The following is a 14,337-nucleotide window of genomic DNA, read 5'->3' on the forward strand; positions in this document are numbered from 1 at the left end:
TTTTTTACTTATTCTATCCACTAGTTGTCTTGTTAACTGTATACAATAAATTAGGTATTATTGCAATATTTAGATTAGTTTCTGCGTCCCAATGGTGCTTAAACGATTTTGAAAGTTCACGAGCTTTCATTTATCGACACTGCAACAACACGCTTGTGTATCCCCAGAGCTATTATAGAAATATTCCCGCCCCGCGTACTGTACAGTTTACAACTGCAGTTTTCAGTTAAAAGTTTTAAAATTTTCCGTTAAGTATACTTGAAATAAGAATAAAATATGTCAGACAAAAAGCGAGTTCTTATGATCTGTTTAGGTAAATGAAAATTGACTAACTTGGCTTATCAATTATTAAGATAGTTGGAACCTAACCTACGTTTATTGGTAACTTTTATATATTTTGTAGGTAATATTTGTCGTTCACCTATTGCTGAAGCTGTTTTTGCAAATGTTATTAAAGAAAAGGAATTACAAGACGTGTGGAAGGTAGAAAGTGCAGCTTTGATTGAATATCACATAGGAAAAAGTCCTGATTCCAGAGCTAGAACAACACTCAAGGAAAGGGGAATTACTGATTATTCCCATAAAGCACGTCCAGTAAGTAACAAATAAAATTTAGAAAATATGTCTTAAATTTATTTTTAATAACAAAAATTTTGTATATATTTATAGATCAAAACTGAGGACTTTCATAACTTTGATTGGATTTTTGGAATGGATGATGATAACATTGAGGAACTCGAAAAAAAAAAACCTGAAGGAAGTAAAGCTAAAATTGAACTTCTTGGAAAATATGATCCACAAGAAGATATTATTATAAGAGATCCTTATTATGTGAATATACGATATATACTTGACTAAAGTCACTATCAACGATTTAAAATGATCTTACAACTTCTTTATTTACAGGATAATGGTATTGATGGCTTTTATAAAGTATATGAACAATGTGATAGAAGTGTACGAGCATTTTTGGATAAGCATTGAAGTTAATATATTGTAAGCCAATGATTTCATAATAATTTTTTCTGTATTGAATATATATTTTTAATGAGGAATATTTTATAGACGTCATTAATAAAATATATTTTTTGTACATAATGAGCATATTAGATTCTTCCATTTTTTATTATAGAACAAATGTTATTGATTGGCCAATAATTTTTTACACTACTCTGTGCCCAGAAACATATACTTCTGCTATGTTACGATCATCTCCAGAGTAAATAAATCGTTGTAACTTTTCTTCAAGGGTATAATTTAGAATATTATCAAGAACACTATTTGAAGAATTTAAATCAATGACTAGAGCATCAAATTCTTTTCCAGTCTCAAAATTTCCAATTTTATCACTCATTGTTAAAGCTGCAATATAAAAAAGAACATTTGTGCTGATTTCAAATAGTCTGGATTTTATTTTATAAAATAAATCAATGACATTACCTTCAGCACCTCCTAGAGTAGCTAAATAAAATACATCTCTATATGTAAGTGGCTTATAATTTGATTTTACAAATGATAAATGCACTGAAACTTGTAAAGCAGCTCTCATGGCATCTAATATAGATGGAAAATTACCGCCAGAAACATCTAGAAATGTATTAAAATAATTAACAATAATAGAAATGATTTGATATATTTGAAAATAGTTTTACCTGTTCCAAGTCCAACTTTGACATTTGCTGCTTGTAATCTTCGGACATCGCATAATCCACTCCTCAAACATGTGTTTGATGAAGGACAGTGAATAACGGCTGATTGTCTTTTTTCTAGTAAAACAAGTTCATCGTCAGTTAAATAAATTCCATGAGCTAATACTGTCTAAAATGTTATGAATATATCATTAAGATTTAAATTATCAACCATTAATATTTTATATTAGAAAATAAATGTACAAACCTTATCTGTTAGCAAACCTGCAGCATCATATACTCCTGCATAAGATGAAAGTTCAGGAAATAATTTTGTCACAGTTCTAACTTCATCCAGATTCTCAGAGATGTGTGTCTATTTACAAATAGAGAAACTTATTAAAAACTAAATCCATCACCAGAGAAAAAAAATGTCCTGTAATAAGTTTACCTGTACATGCACATTTTTCTTTCTTGCTAAATCGCCTAATTTTTTCATTAAATTTAAATCACAGCTTAATGCAAATCTAGGTGTAATTACTGGTTGTACTAGAGGATTCTATAAATTCACAGGAGCACTGTATTGTAAGAGAAAGAAGAAAAAAAAAAAGAAGTTCTTTAAAAGTAGCATTACTCACATCAATTGTTAATACTGCGTCAATAAATTTGATGGTATCCCTCACAGAATCATCTCCATTTTCATAGTATTCATTTTCATGGCAGCTATTCATATTAACTTTGCCAACTAATGCTCGTTGACCATGGAGAGCAACTTTTTCTGCTAGAATCAATGATGCTTTCTCGTGTATGGAGGCATAATAACAAGCTGTAGTTGTTCCCATTTTCAAAGTTCTTTTCTAGACAACAGTAGGAAAAAACTTAGAAATAAATGCACATATTTGTCTGATATTACATTTGAACAGATCAGTTGATTAGCTTACCACAGAAGCATCAAAAACTTTTTCAGCAAATTCACTGTCAATATACTTTTTTTCAAGAGGAAAGGTGTAAGTATCAAGCCATTCAAGCAATGGTTTATCATAGCCAAGACCAAGATTTGGCATTTGCACAGCATGTATATGGCCATCGATGAAGCCTGGAATGAGAAACTGTCCTTTCTTCAGTAGTTTAACATTTTTTTTCCAAGCTCTGCTTTCATCAGGATTCAATTCAATATTAATTATCTGAAAAACAAATATAATTTCGAAATGCTTGAATAGAAATTGATATTAATAAAAATTACCACGCCATCCTTAATATCTATTTGTGCCTTGTTGTGGACACTGAACTCAGTAGGAGCTGTGCAGTGAATTATCGGGCCGATAATTGACTGAATATGCATTGTAGTTGATCTGAATTAAAGACAAGAAAGAGAACATTGAAAAGAACTGTTTTAAATTACGCAAGCTTGGCACACTTTCCACGCGAGGCATCGTTATAGATGCGAGGGCATTGAAGTTACTCTCTAAGTGTCATACCTTATTAGAGAATTCGTAGCGTTATTGTAATACGTATTGGCAATATAAAAAGATATTTCGAAAGAAAATGTACGCGGCAACCTTTTAGGAAGAAGGGTTGAACGTGTGGCGTAGCACACGTGGATTTAACCATCATTTTCGCCTGAAGGGATTCGAATGAGCGCGAGTTCTTGTGTATGCGTATGTATGTACACAATTGTGTTGTGGAATCGAGCAGCTATAATTATACACGTGTGCGTCCTTTGCCACAACGCCACCTAGCAGAGGAATGCGCCGGAATCGCATTCGAGATTCGCGCGAGGATGCGATGTAAACGGTCAGAGGACTTGTTTTGCTTTCGTAGGCCTATGTCTGGCGATGGTGAATTATAGCTGTGAATCACGAAGATGCGACGACAGCTTTTTCTTCTTCGAAGTTTGGATTTTGGCGAATTTGTTAAATGAAGAGAAAAATAATTTATTATGAGCTTCTCTCGCTCGTCATTTTAACATATTATTTCGTTTCTTCGTGCGTTCGTCGCGGTGAACAAAGTCGTGCGTGCAAGAGGCAATCGTCCGGCTGTCCACCAAACTGCTTTGGCGTTCAGTAGCAGCGGTCGAGAACGAGTTTTGACGACTTGGCGAGGTTTTCGCGAAGACGAACGGCTCGGCCTGCAAACGTGAAATCCAACTCGATTGCCGAAGTATTCGCGATAGCAATTACGCGTGAGTCACATCCTACCGCGTCGCATCCACTATAAGCGCATGTAAACCGTAGGCGCACACTTGGCGATGTATAAGACGCGCGTGCTCCAAGCCTATACCGCACTTACTTGCCGATCACACTGGAGGACTGTGATCTTCCAAAAAGGAGCGTCGAGTAGAGCTTCCGTCGAAAACCAACGAGCGCGCAGGGGAAATTATGCACCAACCTTCGGAGTCAGTGCAGCGCGACAACTGTGCTGACGGGCGAAGCGCTCTATTGGCTCTGAGCGCAGCGTGCTCGCGATAAAAACGCGGTGCCGCGCGGGGGCCACCGCGCGCCGACTAGTTTTTCAATAAACGCCTGGTTTTGCAATTGTAAAACAGCCTGATGCGCTATGACGCTGTTAATCTACCTTCGCACTCTTCAGCGGACCGGATGGAACAACGACTCGTCGTCTCGTACGTGATCGGAAAATATTTTGCCACTCGCTTGGGCGCATATGTATTTTCGAAAGCTAGCGCGTATGATCTGGCGCCACCCGCAGCTAAGTCTATGGCAACATCGACCCAACGCTCGTGCCGCACCGTCGCTCGCGTCGATCTTCGCTGTCGAATCTTGGAACGGAATGGAGCAGCAAGACGTTACCGAGGCCGCGAGGCCAACTCGCATGAAGTTCCCGGACAAGCCGGCTCCGGAAGCTCATCGGGATTATTTGGACATGGACACGGACGAAGAGGAGTTCGGTCATCAAGGTACTCTCACGCGCCTACGCGGGAGCAATATGTCGAGCTCGCTCGACGAAAGCGCGAAAGCATCCGCGTGTAGAAGCCGTTTATCGATGCCGATCCTATTTCCAAATGTTCCCAAGGATGGCGCTCGAATTGTCTATAATTATGGGACACGCCATTTTTACAATTTTTCAAACGTTCGTGTTTTCTATTGTCCAGGCGTCATATTGCTTTTGTGCGCGCGCAAAATGAATACGATGCGATGCTCAAATCTTACGTTTATTTCGTGTTCAATTAATGTTATGTGCCTGACGCAGATTCCAATTGACGCCTCTGCGCGCTATTTTCTTTTGCAAGTCATATTCAGAGAGCTCGCAGTCTGAACATTTACATACCGTTACATAAAACCATCGCGGAAAATAATTAGCAAGCTGGTTACGCGATTCGATCGTCGGTCGTTCTCATTCGAAACGTTATCTCTCTAAGCATCTTGGTCTCTCGACAGAGACGCCCGAGCCGCTCGACGAAGCCCCGCCAGAACCGGAAAAGCCGCAATTCACCACCGAGGAGCTGGATCGATTGGTCAGTAGCGAAAAGGCTTTGAAGACTCGTAAAGTCGAAGCTTGCTCGAGCGGTCGCAGGCGTTGCCATGTCCGGACTGCTCGTGACGATGCCCACGGAGAACTGCAATCTGCTGCGCGCAGGTAGAGCTGACCAAGAGGCTGACGCTGCTGCCGAACCTGTCGGACGAGCGCTGGAACGTCAGCTGCCTGGAGACGATCCGCCAGTTCTTCCGCGAGCCGACGCAGCCGGTGCTGACGATCTTCTTCCGGAGGGGCGAGCTGACGGCTCGGCTGGGCTTCCCGCGCAGCAGCGACTCCGGCCTGGCGTACTTCCTGCGCGAGGCCCGCCAGGTCTACCGCGCCGACGACTTCGCCGGCAGCGCGAGCTTCGGCAGCCTGTGCGAGAGGAGCGAGCTGGCGCTGCTCAGGCTCGTCGAGGGCCTGTACGCGCCGCTCGCCTTCCAGAGGCCCGACTGGCCGCGCAGTATCCTTCTCGCTTGCGGTCGATCGCATCGCAGGCCCACCCGGCCTAACGCACGTATGAGCCTTGACCGCGAAGCGCGCAGTCGCGAGGAACCGCGTGCTCTCGGACCTGAACGAGTTGCTCGCGCGCGCGACCGAGCTCGCCTACAGGCCCACGGGCCTGCTGCTGCTGTACGCGCCGTGGGAGGCCGCGCGGGGCGGCGGCGGCGTGGCTATGAGCCCGCGGGAGCGCGTCCAGCTGCTCCACAGGCTGGACAGAGTGGCGAACACTTGGATCAGGCGGATCCGCGAGGTGCTCGCCCGGTCGCCGGCCGCCGAGGACCGACAGCTACACGACCTCGACGGCGAGTCCGACTTCTGGCAGGCGAGACGTACGCTGCCTCGACGAGGCTCGCGCCTCTGCGGCCGCTCATTCGCGCTCTCCTTCGCAGACGATAACCTGGCCTGCGTAGCGCAGCAGCTGGCGAGCGATCGGCTGCAGTCGATCGCGCGACAGCTGAAGGAGATCGGGTCGCCGAGCGTCGAGCGCTTGGAGCTGCTCGCATGCAAAGTGGACGAGGCTCGGCGCGAGGCACGATCCAATCTCAACTTCTTGCGGCTGGTCCTCGACGGCTGCCGCGAGCTCGACGGGCCCGCGCGGATTCAGGAGCGTCTGTCAAGAATTTTACTGGTCGTAAGATTCGTATGGACTGAATCTCCATACTATCGTTTACTGTAAGCCCTGCTAACCACGATACAGCGACCGCTTGCTCTTTCAAATTTTCCTCTGATTTATCAGCGACAATATCGAGAGGCTGCTGTGTTCCTTGAGCGTCTACGTTGTTAAAATTTGCATCGATAGCGTCGATCTGAACCTGATATGCGACGATTCGGAAAAATGCAAGCAGATAATAGCGATCAATTTGCAGTGCTGTTACTCTTATGCCGTCATTTATGAGAACGTGAGTCGTCTGATTGTTTCTCGCGGGAGGCCGTCTTCATGTTTGATTTTTGCTTTAGGCGATCGATAGTTGTATGCAAGGAGAGTCCGCTTGGAACGTTGACAAACGCAACGTGCTTAAATCTATCAAAGCCTTTGAGCACAGATGCCGCGACGTTTCAGAAATTTGCGACGCGATTTTGATTTACAGCGGGTTCGTAAAAGTACCTACAATCGCACGATTATCCTAATTACTCTCACACGTTTTACTGATTGCTGCAGCTTGAATAAAATTAATTTCGGAGGCACGAAAGGAAATCACCACGAAATGCAGTACAATCACGTGAAGGATCATTTTATTCATATCAAGAACAACATGCGCGTCTGTTGCAATTATGCATTGGACATTACGGAAATTCAATGGTTTCGAGATATGTCACATTTTAGGAACAGCCTCGCCGAACTGGAAAGCACCATTAAACATTTATTCATTGGTTTGTTCGAAGAAGTCAAAAACGTTAATATGGGTGTCGAAACTCTATATACCTTTCTTCAATTCAAGGAGGTAAAAGGATTTCAGGACATGTTGCATGATCAGTGGACAAAGGTTAATAAAGTCTATCAATTTATTTCATATTGATTCACTTCCACCTTAAAAATATCAATCTATGTCAATAGGTTTGGGAAATATTTTACGAAGAGATTAAGCTCTGTTTGCTCTCTTCACTGGATCGTCAAATCATTCCCGATCAAGTGAAATTTCCGCAATCAGAGGAATCAATGATAACAGATATCCATAAAAACTATTTACTCAGCCTACGAAACATTATGGTCAATGCATCCGATTGGCTTGGAGATTGCGATATCCAGCATGAAGTTTTATCAAAGTTTTCATGAATCAATAATTTTTTTCCTCTCGCCTGATTGATTACGTCTAAGATAATGAATATGAATAAAAAATTTTAAAAAAGATAGTTTTTATTCTGGTGTAGGCTATAGATACAAGAAACAACATTTATAAATAAAAATATAAAAATGCTATAAAATATAATCTTACTATGGTGTTGAAACTTATTTGGTTTTACACTGCATTGATTTTACTTTACTCCAGAAATCAGCTAAGGTCTGCAATTAAATAATTGTCACGTTGAATTCCTTCAATATCTAAAAGGGATTCATCCGACGATTTTTTATTGATTGAATGTATTGTCTCTTCTTTTATTTCATTCGTCAGAATTTTTTCTTTTTCCAACGGCAGTAAAAAAATTAAAGACACCGCTATAATCACGTGCCAGGCACTATGGACATACTGAAAGTGGATTTCTGCATTTTTAAATCATTTTCATTTATTTCTGTTTTTGCATAATAAATTAATACACAAACCTTATAGTTAGATTCAGTTTCAATTAGAGAAAATAATAGCACCCCACAACCCGCTAAACAAAGTCCTATTAATAATTTGATTGGTCTTTTTGGTCTCGAAATTTTTTTCTTTTTGTAACAGTCATACGTATAAGAACAAAGCTGTAAAATAAAATTAATATTAATTTTTGTAGAACAATGCGATTGTACATTATCGATAAAAAGAAATAAGGTTAAAAATTATTACTGGTATAGCAACACCGATGACGATAGGTATTAAAGAACTAGCAAGTCCATTCTTGTCAGATTCAACACCAAAAGTAATAATAATGACACCCATCATGTGAAAGGTTGAAATGTACTGCACGGGCAAACCAGCCATAGTTACAAAGGTTACCCAAAAAGCGAGTATACCCGAGAAAAAATCACAGTATTGAAGTACCTAAAATTTTTATAAAATTTTGTATTTCCCAATGATTAATTAAAATATTTAAAATACATACATTATATTTCGCAACACAAAAACTAATCGATTGCTGATCACAAGCATGATAAAATGCCGAGAAAAGCATCGTACAAGTGTAGATAAATCCTTCTGTATAAAATTTTCGTATAAATGCCAAGTATATAGCTGGCATGAATGCGAGATTACTCAAAGTTAGACCTAAGGTCTCAAGTAATATTGAAATTTTGGAGATTGCATTTGATGAGTCTGTACATGCTAATCCTTGATGACCTAAAAAGTGTATATTTCATAAATCACTGAATAATCATTAAAAAAGTTTATCATATCTATACCTGCAAAGCATTCGCAAGCCGTATAAATAAAAAGTCCTTTTTGTATTTCTTGACAAACTCCATATTGACCACAAGACTGGCGCCCTTTGAAAATGCACGCTTGCAGTTTTACACTTAAAGATAATAATATTTCTTCCATTTCACAGTGTACTTTTATTCTAAAATTAAGATAAATGAAAAAATTCTTGGTCTTTTTGTTGAGCGATTGTAAATGACTGCATGTAAAATTACCCGTTAACATAGCAAATAGCTTGAAGTGCGATGTACCATGTATCAGGTTGAGGATAAGGTATTAGAAGACTAGAATTGTACACACCACTTGTTGATAACTTTATCGTCGTGCGCATATTGTCACAAGTGATATATCCTAATAATTGTTTAGGTACTCGTCCACGACTTATGCAAATATCTACTGCCACTTGTTGTTTGTGCTGAGACTAAAAGTAATCAAATTTATTTCATTTATATTTATACGTTTTGTGATACATCATCGATTAAAATCTAAGTGTAGATACCTTATCTAATTCGAGATTTAGGTTAATCTCAAGAGATCCGCCAATGTCTATAAGTGGCAGAATATCAAATTGTGTTATGATGGGATATGCATCGGTTAAAGCTACCCACGATGTAAGCCAATCTCTTCCCTAAAATTATTATTGTCATTAATTTTATATTTCCAAATGTGTAGCTTTTCTAAAAAAACTCACCCTCAGTAAAAAGTCCCGAGAAAAAGTCTGTGGGTTTTGAATTCTCACCAGTCGATACCTCGGGATACATGAATTAGAATGGCGTTCTTCGCCTACAAAATCTGATAATGATTGATTCTCAAAAATAATCTTCGACAGTATATTGCTCCGATTCATAGAGTGACTCTGGAAATACGATTTTTGTGAATCAACGTCGTGAAATTTTTCGGAAGAAGTGTGATATATTGGCGCGTGCATGTATCGTCTTGTATAAGTATCTCCCAAAGTTCGGACCGGGCACTCTAGAAATTATTAACTTAACTGTAAAATATTGTAAACTTTTTAACAGTTTTCAATATTTACCAAAAGTTGTTACTTTAACACTGAAGCTTATCGCACTTTCAGATACCACCATAAGATAGTACCAAGAATCTTGAAATGGAAAAAGCTCAGTAAAAGTATATTTGTCCATTGATGTTATTCTTCCAAAAGAGCTAAGATTTGAATGATTGTAGTGTGGGAGAGATCTTGCTTTTAAACTTAAATTTTTTATACATTTATTTTGCATGTTTAGTGAAGATTTTAATGTAAAATTACAATCCCATATATCTACCTTAAAAGTCCATGTATTCATTGGGATGTAAATTCTAAAAAAAGTTAGTTAATTAGCAATTTGAAGAAAATAAATGGAAAAGCAAAAATATGTAGGTGTACATACTTGTAATAAGAAATAGTTTCAATGGTTCTTATGGATATTTGGTAATCTAATGGAATACTGTTTATATTAGAAGTTTCTGACCATACTCCAACTGAACCCAAACTGTAATGGCAATCACGTCCTATGCCCTGTAAAAAATATTTATAGAAGTAGTGTTAATCAATGAATCTACGTATTAGACATAAACTACTAACTTTTTGATGTACACTTTCATCCCAAGAAGACAGATGAGCACCAACAAACCAGTCTCCTGGTTCTGGACTGTATACTGGTATAATGGTCATGGATTTTGGTTCAAAAGCTGTGATAGTAGTAATTTGAATTGTATTATTTTCCAGATACATTTGAGTTGGATAAGTGGCATTATTAACATTTATAGCAGGATAGCTTCCCCATTTTAAAAAACTGCAATGTTTAAAAATAAAACATTATTAGACATATGTACATGTAGGCAAAAGAGGAATAAATAAACTCACATATTCACTGTACGAGGTGGGCAATTCTTGTTGTCCATAAATGCAGAAAATTGCCAGGTAGCACGAAGCACTTCCTTTGGAACATTGTACTGAAAGATAACAATGTCCTTGTGAGTTTTAAATGAGCGCAGTGGCCCCTCTTGGCTAGCCTCAGGTGTAACACAATCTCCATTTTTCAAGTGAATAGCTGAAACCCAGCAAGTGTCAAATGTAGGTCAAACAAAAAATCAAAGCCAGTGGCAAATGTCATCTTGTGCTTACCATTGATTAGAAGCAAAACAAATTGAATAAAACCCTGCATCTGAAGTGACATATTTCACTTGCTCATCTCTTGGGTGTAAGCATTTGATAGCTCTAATGCAACTACACTAAATCAGAGCAGCAAAGATAAAACTGACAGCTAATTCATAAGGCTTCCGAGATTGCAAGGGCAAATAAGCTTTAAAAGCTTTATAAAAAGTACAGAAGTAAAAAGGATGCTAATAAGGAGCACTGTATACGCACGTTGTATTTGTTGACATTCGAACTGCGGGTGTTTGTTTTGTCTACTAGTAGCAATATTGAATGGGCCCTACAGTGTGCGTCGATGGCGCTGCAGCCTCCAGCGTCCGGCAGCAGCATCAACGACGTACGAGAAAAATAAACGGATGTCTAGAGTCGAAAGTGGTTATCTTCCGATTGGGAATCGAGCGTTCGCCGGATGGCAATTCGTACGATCGGTAGTGTCTGTACGGAATCAGCAGGGCGTAGTTGCAATTCTTCAAGCGCAAGAACCTTAAATGAACTGCGTGCTATGGACCGTGGTGGAGTGTGTTGTCGTGTGCAAGAAAGAGCGCAAGCGAGTGTGTAGGTATGTTATGCTGCTGCTCGCGGGAAGTGGGTCTGGTGGAGGGGGCTCTATGGAATGGAAAGGCCTCTGCGTGAGCCGAGCGAGCTGATTGACTGATTGCAGGTCGCCGCCTAGCGGCCGAGCTCTTCAACCCTGCAGTCAACGTTATCGCAAGCGACTAGAATCCTTTCTAGTAACATATATATATATACCTATATCGAAGACCGAACAGAGCTCATACCTTTTCGCCCATCTCCCCAAGTCATCAACGTGCGACTAGTGTGTCTATATATTTACAAACATACATATTATTTTTTGAGTGCGATTTAGGGAAAACTTATTATATCGTGAATTTAAGTAACTCAAAAATTTATCAATTGTCTAATTTCAAAACAAAAATTGGTTTGAATTAATATATTTCAAAAAAATACTCAAAGGTTATGATACAAATATATATATTACATTAATATAGTTGATTTTTAAGAAAGTATACACATACTTAATAAACTTTCTTGTTTAATTTATTAAAACTTGTTATATTACAATGTTAATTATTTTCAATAATATACTATTTAAAACATGCAGTTCCAATCCTCGATGCAAGCAAACAATATTAATTTCAAGAAGTAATGAACAAGAAAACGTGCTTTTTGACATTCTTTTCTATTGAAAAATGTGGAAGAATATAAACAAATTCTTTTTATAATAAAAAATATAACCATGTTATATATAGATATGTCTGTAATAATATGTGCTATTATTTTGAACTCAGACCATAAATGACAAATAAAAATCGAAAATTTTATTTTTACAAAATATTAAGATTTGATAATTCTTAAAAATGTTCAAAAAAGTTATTGTTGGTATTTCTGGAGGAGTTGACAGTGCAGTAGCTGCCCTGCTATTAAAATCAAAAGGTCTAATTTTTTATTTTTTTCTAAATTACAATTGATTATGGTTATAATATACTTATTATTATTATATTTATGTGTAGGAATGAATGTAACAGGAGTTTTTATGAGAAATTGGGATGTAGTTAATGAAGCTGGAGAATGCCAAGTTGAACAAGAATTACAAGATGCAAAATGGGTTTGCAATAACTTAAAAATTCCATTGATAGATGTTAACTTTGTTAAAGATTATTGGATTGATGTATTTAGGTAATGATCATTTAAAAATTTTTATTAACGTACATATGAATTTTACTTAAGTATCATATTATATTTGCAGTAATTTGGTGGAAAGTTATGAAATAGGTAAAACTCCTAATCCAGATATATTATGTAACAGAAAAATCAAGTTCAATAAATTTTTTCAATATGCTTGTAATGAACTTGGAGCAGATGCCATAGCAACAGGGCATTATGCTCATAGTAGTTTTGGTCCTTTTCTGGAATATTATCAACCAAATAAAAGTAAGACATCAATTGTTTAGAAATTGTCAGCATAAAGTATTTAAATTCTATAACTGTTTATTTTTAGATGTCGCTTTACTCAGAGCCAAAGATTTTTACAAAGACCAAACGTTTTTTCTCTCTCAAATATCACAAGAAGCGTTAAGACGAACTATGTTTCCAATTGGTGCTTTTTTAAAAAGTGATGTAAAGAAAATAGCTAAAGAAGCAGGTTTAGACGTTGTTTTAAATAAAAAAGAAAGTGCTGGAATTTGTTTTATAGGTAGGAGAAATTTTAAAGAATTTATTAGAGAGGTAAACATGTATTTTTATTTGAAGTTTCTTTTTAATTATAATGCTTATGAAAATTGTCATTAGTATGTTGAAGATAAGCCAGGAAATTTTATTGACTTTGAAACTGGAACTTGTATTGGAAGGCACAAAGGTATTCATCAATGGACTTTAGGACAAGGTTGTAGAATTGGTGGAACACTAATGCCTTATTATATTTATCAAAAAGATCTTGAAAATAACAATATCTACGTTGTAAGCATCAAATATTGTTTTGCATTAAAAGTCTCATGTCTATTCTTTATGCTGTTCATAAATTTGTATTGCAAAGGTGGCAGGTAATAATCATCCAGCATTATTCTCAGAATTTTTTTCTACTGCTGAAGTGCATTGGATCAACAAAGAGCCTGAACAATTGAAAAATAGTAAAAGTGTTTTTAACTGCAATTTTCGATTTCAACACCGTAGACCACTAGTCCCTTGTACAGTATTCAAAACAATTGAAAACAAGTTGTTCATTCACGTTGAAGAACCACAAAGAGCTGTTACTGCAGGACAAGTAAGATGCTGAATATTAATTGGATAATCAATTTTTATAATTTGTTTAAATTTTTCTTATTATAGTATGCTGTACTGTACTGTGGGCAAGAATGTTTAGGAAGTGCAGAAATTTTAAATACTGGACCATCTTTTTACTTTATTGGCAAAGATGCTAAAGAATATGTACAAATAGATATTTAAATACAATGGTTTTTTGATGTTCACTTAAAATGTACATATTGTTCAAGTTTGTGAAAAATAATTTTCAATAATTGTAAACTATTTTGTAAAAATAAAATAAACTGATTTATTAATAACTTTTTCACATATTTCTTAGTTAAACTATTATTTAATAGCTTTAGTATTCTCTTTACTGTTCATATTTGTGTTTGATGTCATCCCATAATTTCTGTGAAGAAAATAAAATACTTGTTATTTTCAAGTAAATATTCAGTCATTTAGTACGCTAAACAATAATTGAGTTATACTCACTCCTTTGTTGATGCTGCGGAATATTCCATCAGACACCAAATCAAATGTTCTTTCAAAGAAAAAAGCACTGCCTATAATTGTAACCATAAAAGTGGATGTTCTTTTGAATAATAAATTATACACAGTAGTTCCAATAGACATTTTAAGCGTTTAGTTTACCTAAAATCAAAGACAAATGAAATTAAGATATAATTATTTTTAAATAACTAGTACAATAAATTTTTTTCAAACAAAATTGGTAGCACAAAATGTCAATTATTTCACAGGA

The 14,337-nt window shown here is 37.3% G+C and overlaps 5 protein-coding genes across 11 annotated transcripts; 3 read left to right on the forward strand and 2 right to left on the reverse strand.

Annotated features, from left to right (window-relative positions):
- The first annotated feature begins 111 nt into the window (after positions 1 to 111).
- LOC131675752 (low molecular weight phosphotyrosine protein phosphatase-like) lies at positions 112 to 1,149 on the forward strand. 2 transcript variants are annotated; one of them, XM_058954870.1, is made up of 5 exons: positions 112 to 313; positions 404 to 594; positions 670 to 831; positions 907 to 996; positions 1,133 to 1,149. In XM_058954870.1, the coding sequence occupies exons 1-4, from the start codon at positions 277 to 279 to the stop codon at positions 982 to 984; spliced, it is 468 nt and encodes a 155-aa protein (XP_058810853.1). In that variant the 5' UTR covers positions 112 to 276; the 3' UTR covers positions 985 to 996; positions 1,133 to 1,149. The 2 variants fall into 2 exon arrangements, with proteins under 2 accessions (XP_058810853.1, XP_058810852.1); XM_058954869.1 differs by lacking the exon at positions 1,133 to 1,149 and having other exon boundaries at positions 116 to 313; positions 907 to 1,114.
- LOC131675750 (guanine deaminase) lies at positions 1,036 to 4,046 on the reverse strand. Of its 2 annotated transcripts, none has more exons than XM_058954867.1 (9): positions 3,918 to 4,046; positions 2,872 to 2,980; positions 2,570 to 2,812; positions 2,267 to 2,485; positions 2,080 to 2,187; positions 1,897 to 2,004; positions 1,653 to 1,818; positions 1,441 to 1,587; positions 1,036 to 1,362 (listed from the first exon to the last, which is right to left on the reverse strand). In XM_058954867.1, exons 2-9 carry the CDS (start codon positions 2,968 to 2,970, stop codon positions 1,163 to 1,165), a joined length of 1,290 nt encoding a protein of 429 aa, XP_058810850.1. In that variant the 5' UTR covers positions 2,971 to 2,980; positions 3,918 to 4,046; the 3' UTR covers positions 1,036 to 1,162. The 2 variants fall into 2 exon arrangements, with proteins under 2 accessions (XP_058810850.1, XP_058810851.1); XM_058954868.1 differs by lacking the exon at positions 3,918 to 4,046 and adding an exon at positions 3,107 to 3,801.
- Positions 4,047 to 4,415: 369 nt separating this feature from the next.
- LOC131662902 (uncharacterized) lies at positions 4,416 to 7,483 on the forward strand. Its single transcript, XM_058932884.1, has 9 exons — positions 4,416 to 4,542; positions 5,024 to 5,104; positions 5,227 to 5,565; positions 5,648 to 5,935; positions 5,996 to 6,278; positions 6,343 to 6,505; positions 6,564 to 6,697; positions 6,766 to 7,090; positions 7,162 to 7,483. Exons 1-9 carry the CDS (start codon positions 4,416 to 4,418, stop codon positions 7,378 to 7,380), a joined length of 1,959 nt encoding a protein of 652 aa, XP_058788867.1. The 3' UTR covers positions 7,381 to 7,483.
- LOC131662901 (post-GPI attachment to proteins factor 6-like) lies at positions 7,467 to 11,419 on the reverse strand. Of its 3 annotated transcripts, XM_058932880.1 has the most exons (14): positions 11,028 to 11,416; positions 10,785 to 10,891; positions 10,524 to 10,710; positions 10,242 to 10,452; positions 10,048 to 10,175; positions 9,693 to 9,976; positions 9,351 to 9,631; positions 9,159 to 9,287; positions 8,875 to 9,080; positions 8,644 to 8,801; positions 8,349 to 8,581; positions 8,093 to 8,287; positions 7,867 to 8,007; positions 7,467 to 7,792 (listed from the first exon to the last, which is right to left on the reverse strand). In XM_058932880.1, the coding sequence occupies exons 2-14, from the start codon at positions 10,834 to 10,836 to the stop codon at positions 7,598 to 7,600; spliced, it is 2,400 nt and encodes a 799-aa protein (XP_058788863.1). In that variant the 5' UTR covers positions 10,837 to 10,891; positions 11,028 to 11,416; the 3' UTR covers positions 7,467 to 7,597. The 3 variants fall into 3 exon arrangements, with proteins under 3 accessions (XP_058788863.1, XP_058788864.1, XP_058788865.1); XM_058932881.1 differs by having other exon boundaries at positions 7,560 to 7,781; positions 10,785 to 11,419; XM_058932882.1 differs by having other exon boundaries at positions 7,647 to 7,806; positions 10,785 to 11,418.
- Positions 11,420 to 11,607: 188 nt separating this feature from the next.
- On the forward strand, positions 11,608 to 13,947 carry LOC131662904 (mitochondrial tRNA-specific 2-thiouridylase 1). Of its 3 annotated transcripts, none has more exons than XM_058932889.1 (8): positions 11,608 to 12,269; positions 12,347 to 12,512; positions 12,583 to 12,608; positions 12,696 to 12,767; positions 12,835 to 13,061; positions 13,125 to 13,292; positions 13,369 to 13,596; positions 13,662 to 13,947. In XM_058932889.1, the coding sequence occupies exons 1-8, from the start codon at positions 12,194 to 12,196 to the stop codon at positions 13,776 to 13,778; spliced, it is 1,080 nt and encodes a 359-aa protein (XP_058788872.1). In that variant the 5' UTR covers positions 11,608 to 12,193; the 3' UTR covers positions 13,779 to 13,947. The 3 variants fall into 3 exon arrangements, with proteins under 3 accessions (XP_058788872.1, XP_058788871.1, XP_058788870.1); XM_058932888.1 differs by having other exon boundaries at positions 11,612 to 11,789; positions 11,938 to 12,269; positions 12,583 to 12,767; XM_058932887.1 differs by having other exon boundaries at positions 11,612 to 12,269; positions 12,583 to 12,767.
- Positions 13,948 to 14,337: the final 390 nt, after the last annotated feature.

This window comes from Phymastichus coffea, unplaced genomic scaffold, assembly GCF_024137745.1.
Source record: "Phymastichus coffea isolate CEN01 unplaced genomic scaffold, Cenicafe_Pcof_1.1 PCOF00028, whole genome shotgun sequence".
NCBI classification, from domain to species: domain Eukaryota; kingdom Metazoa; phylum Arthropoda; class Insecta; order Hymenoptera; family Eulophidae; genus Phymastichus; species Phymastichus coffea.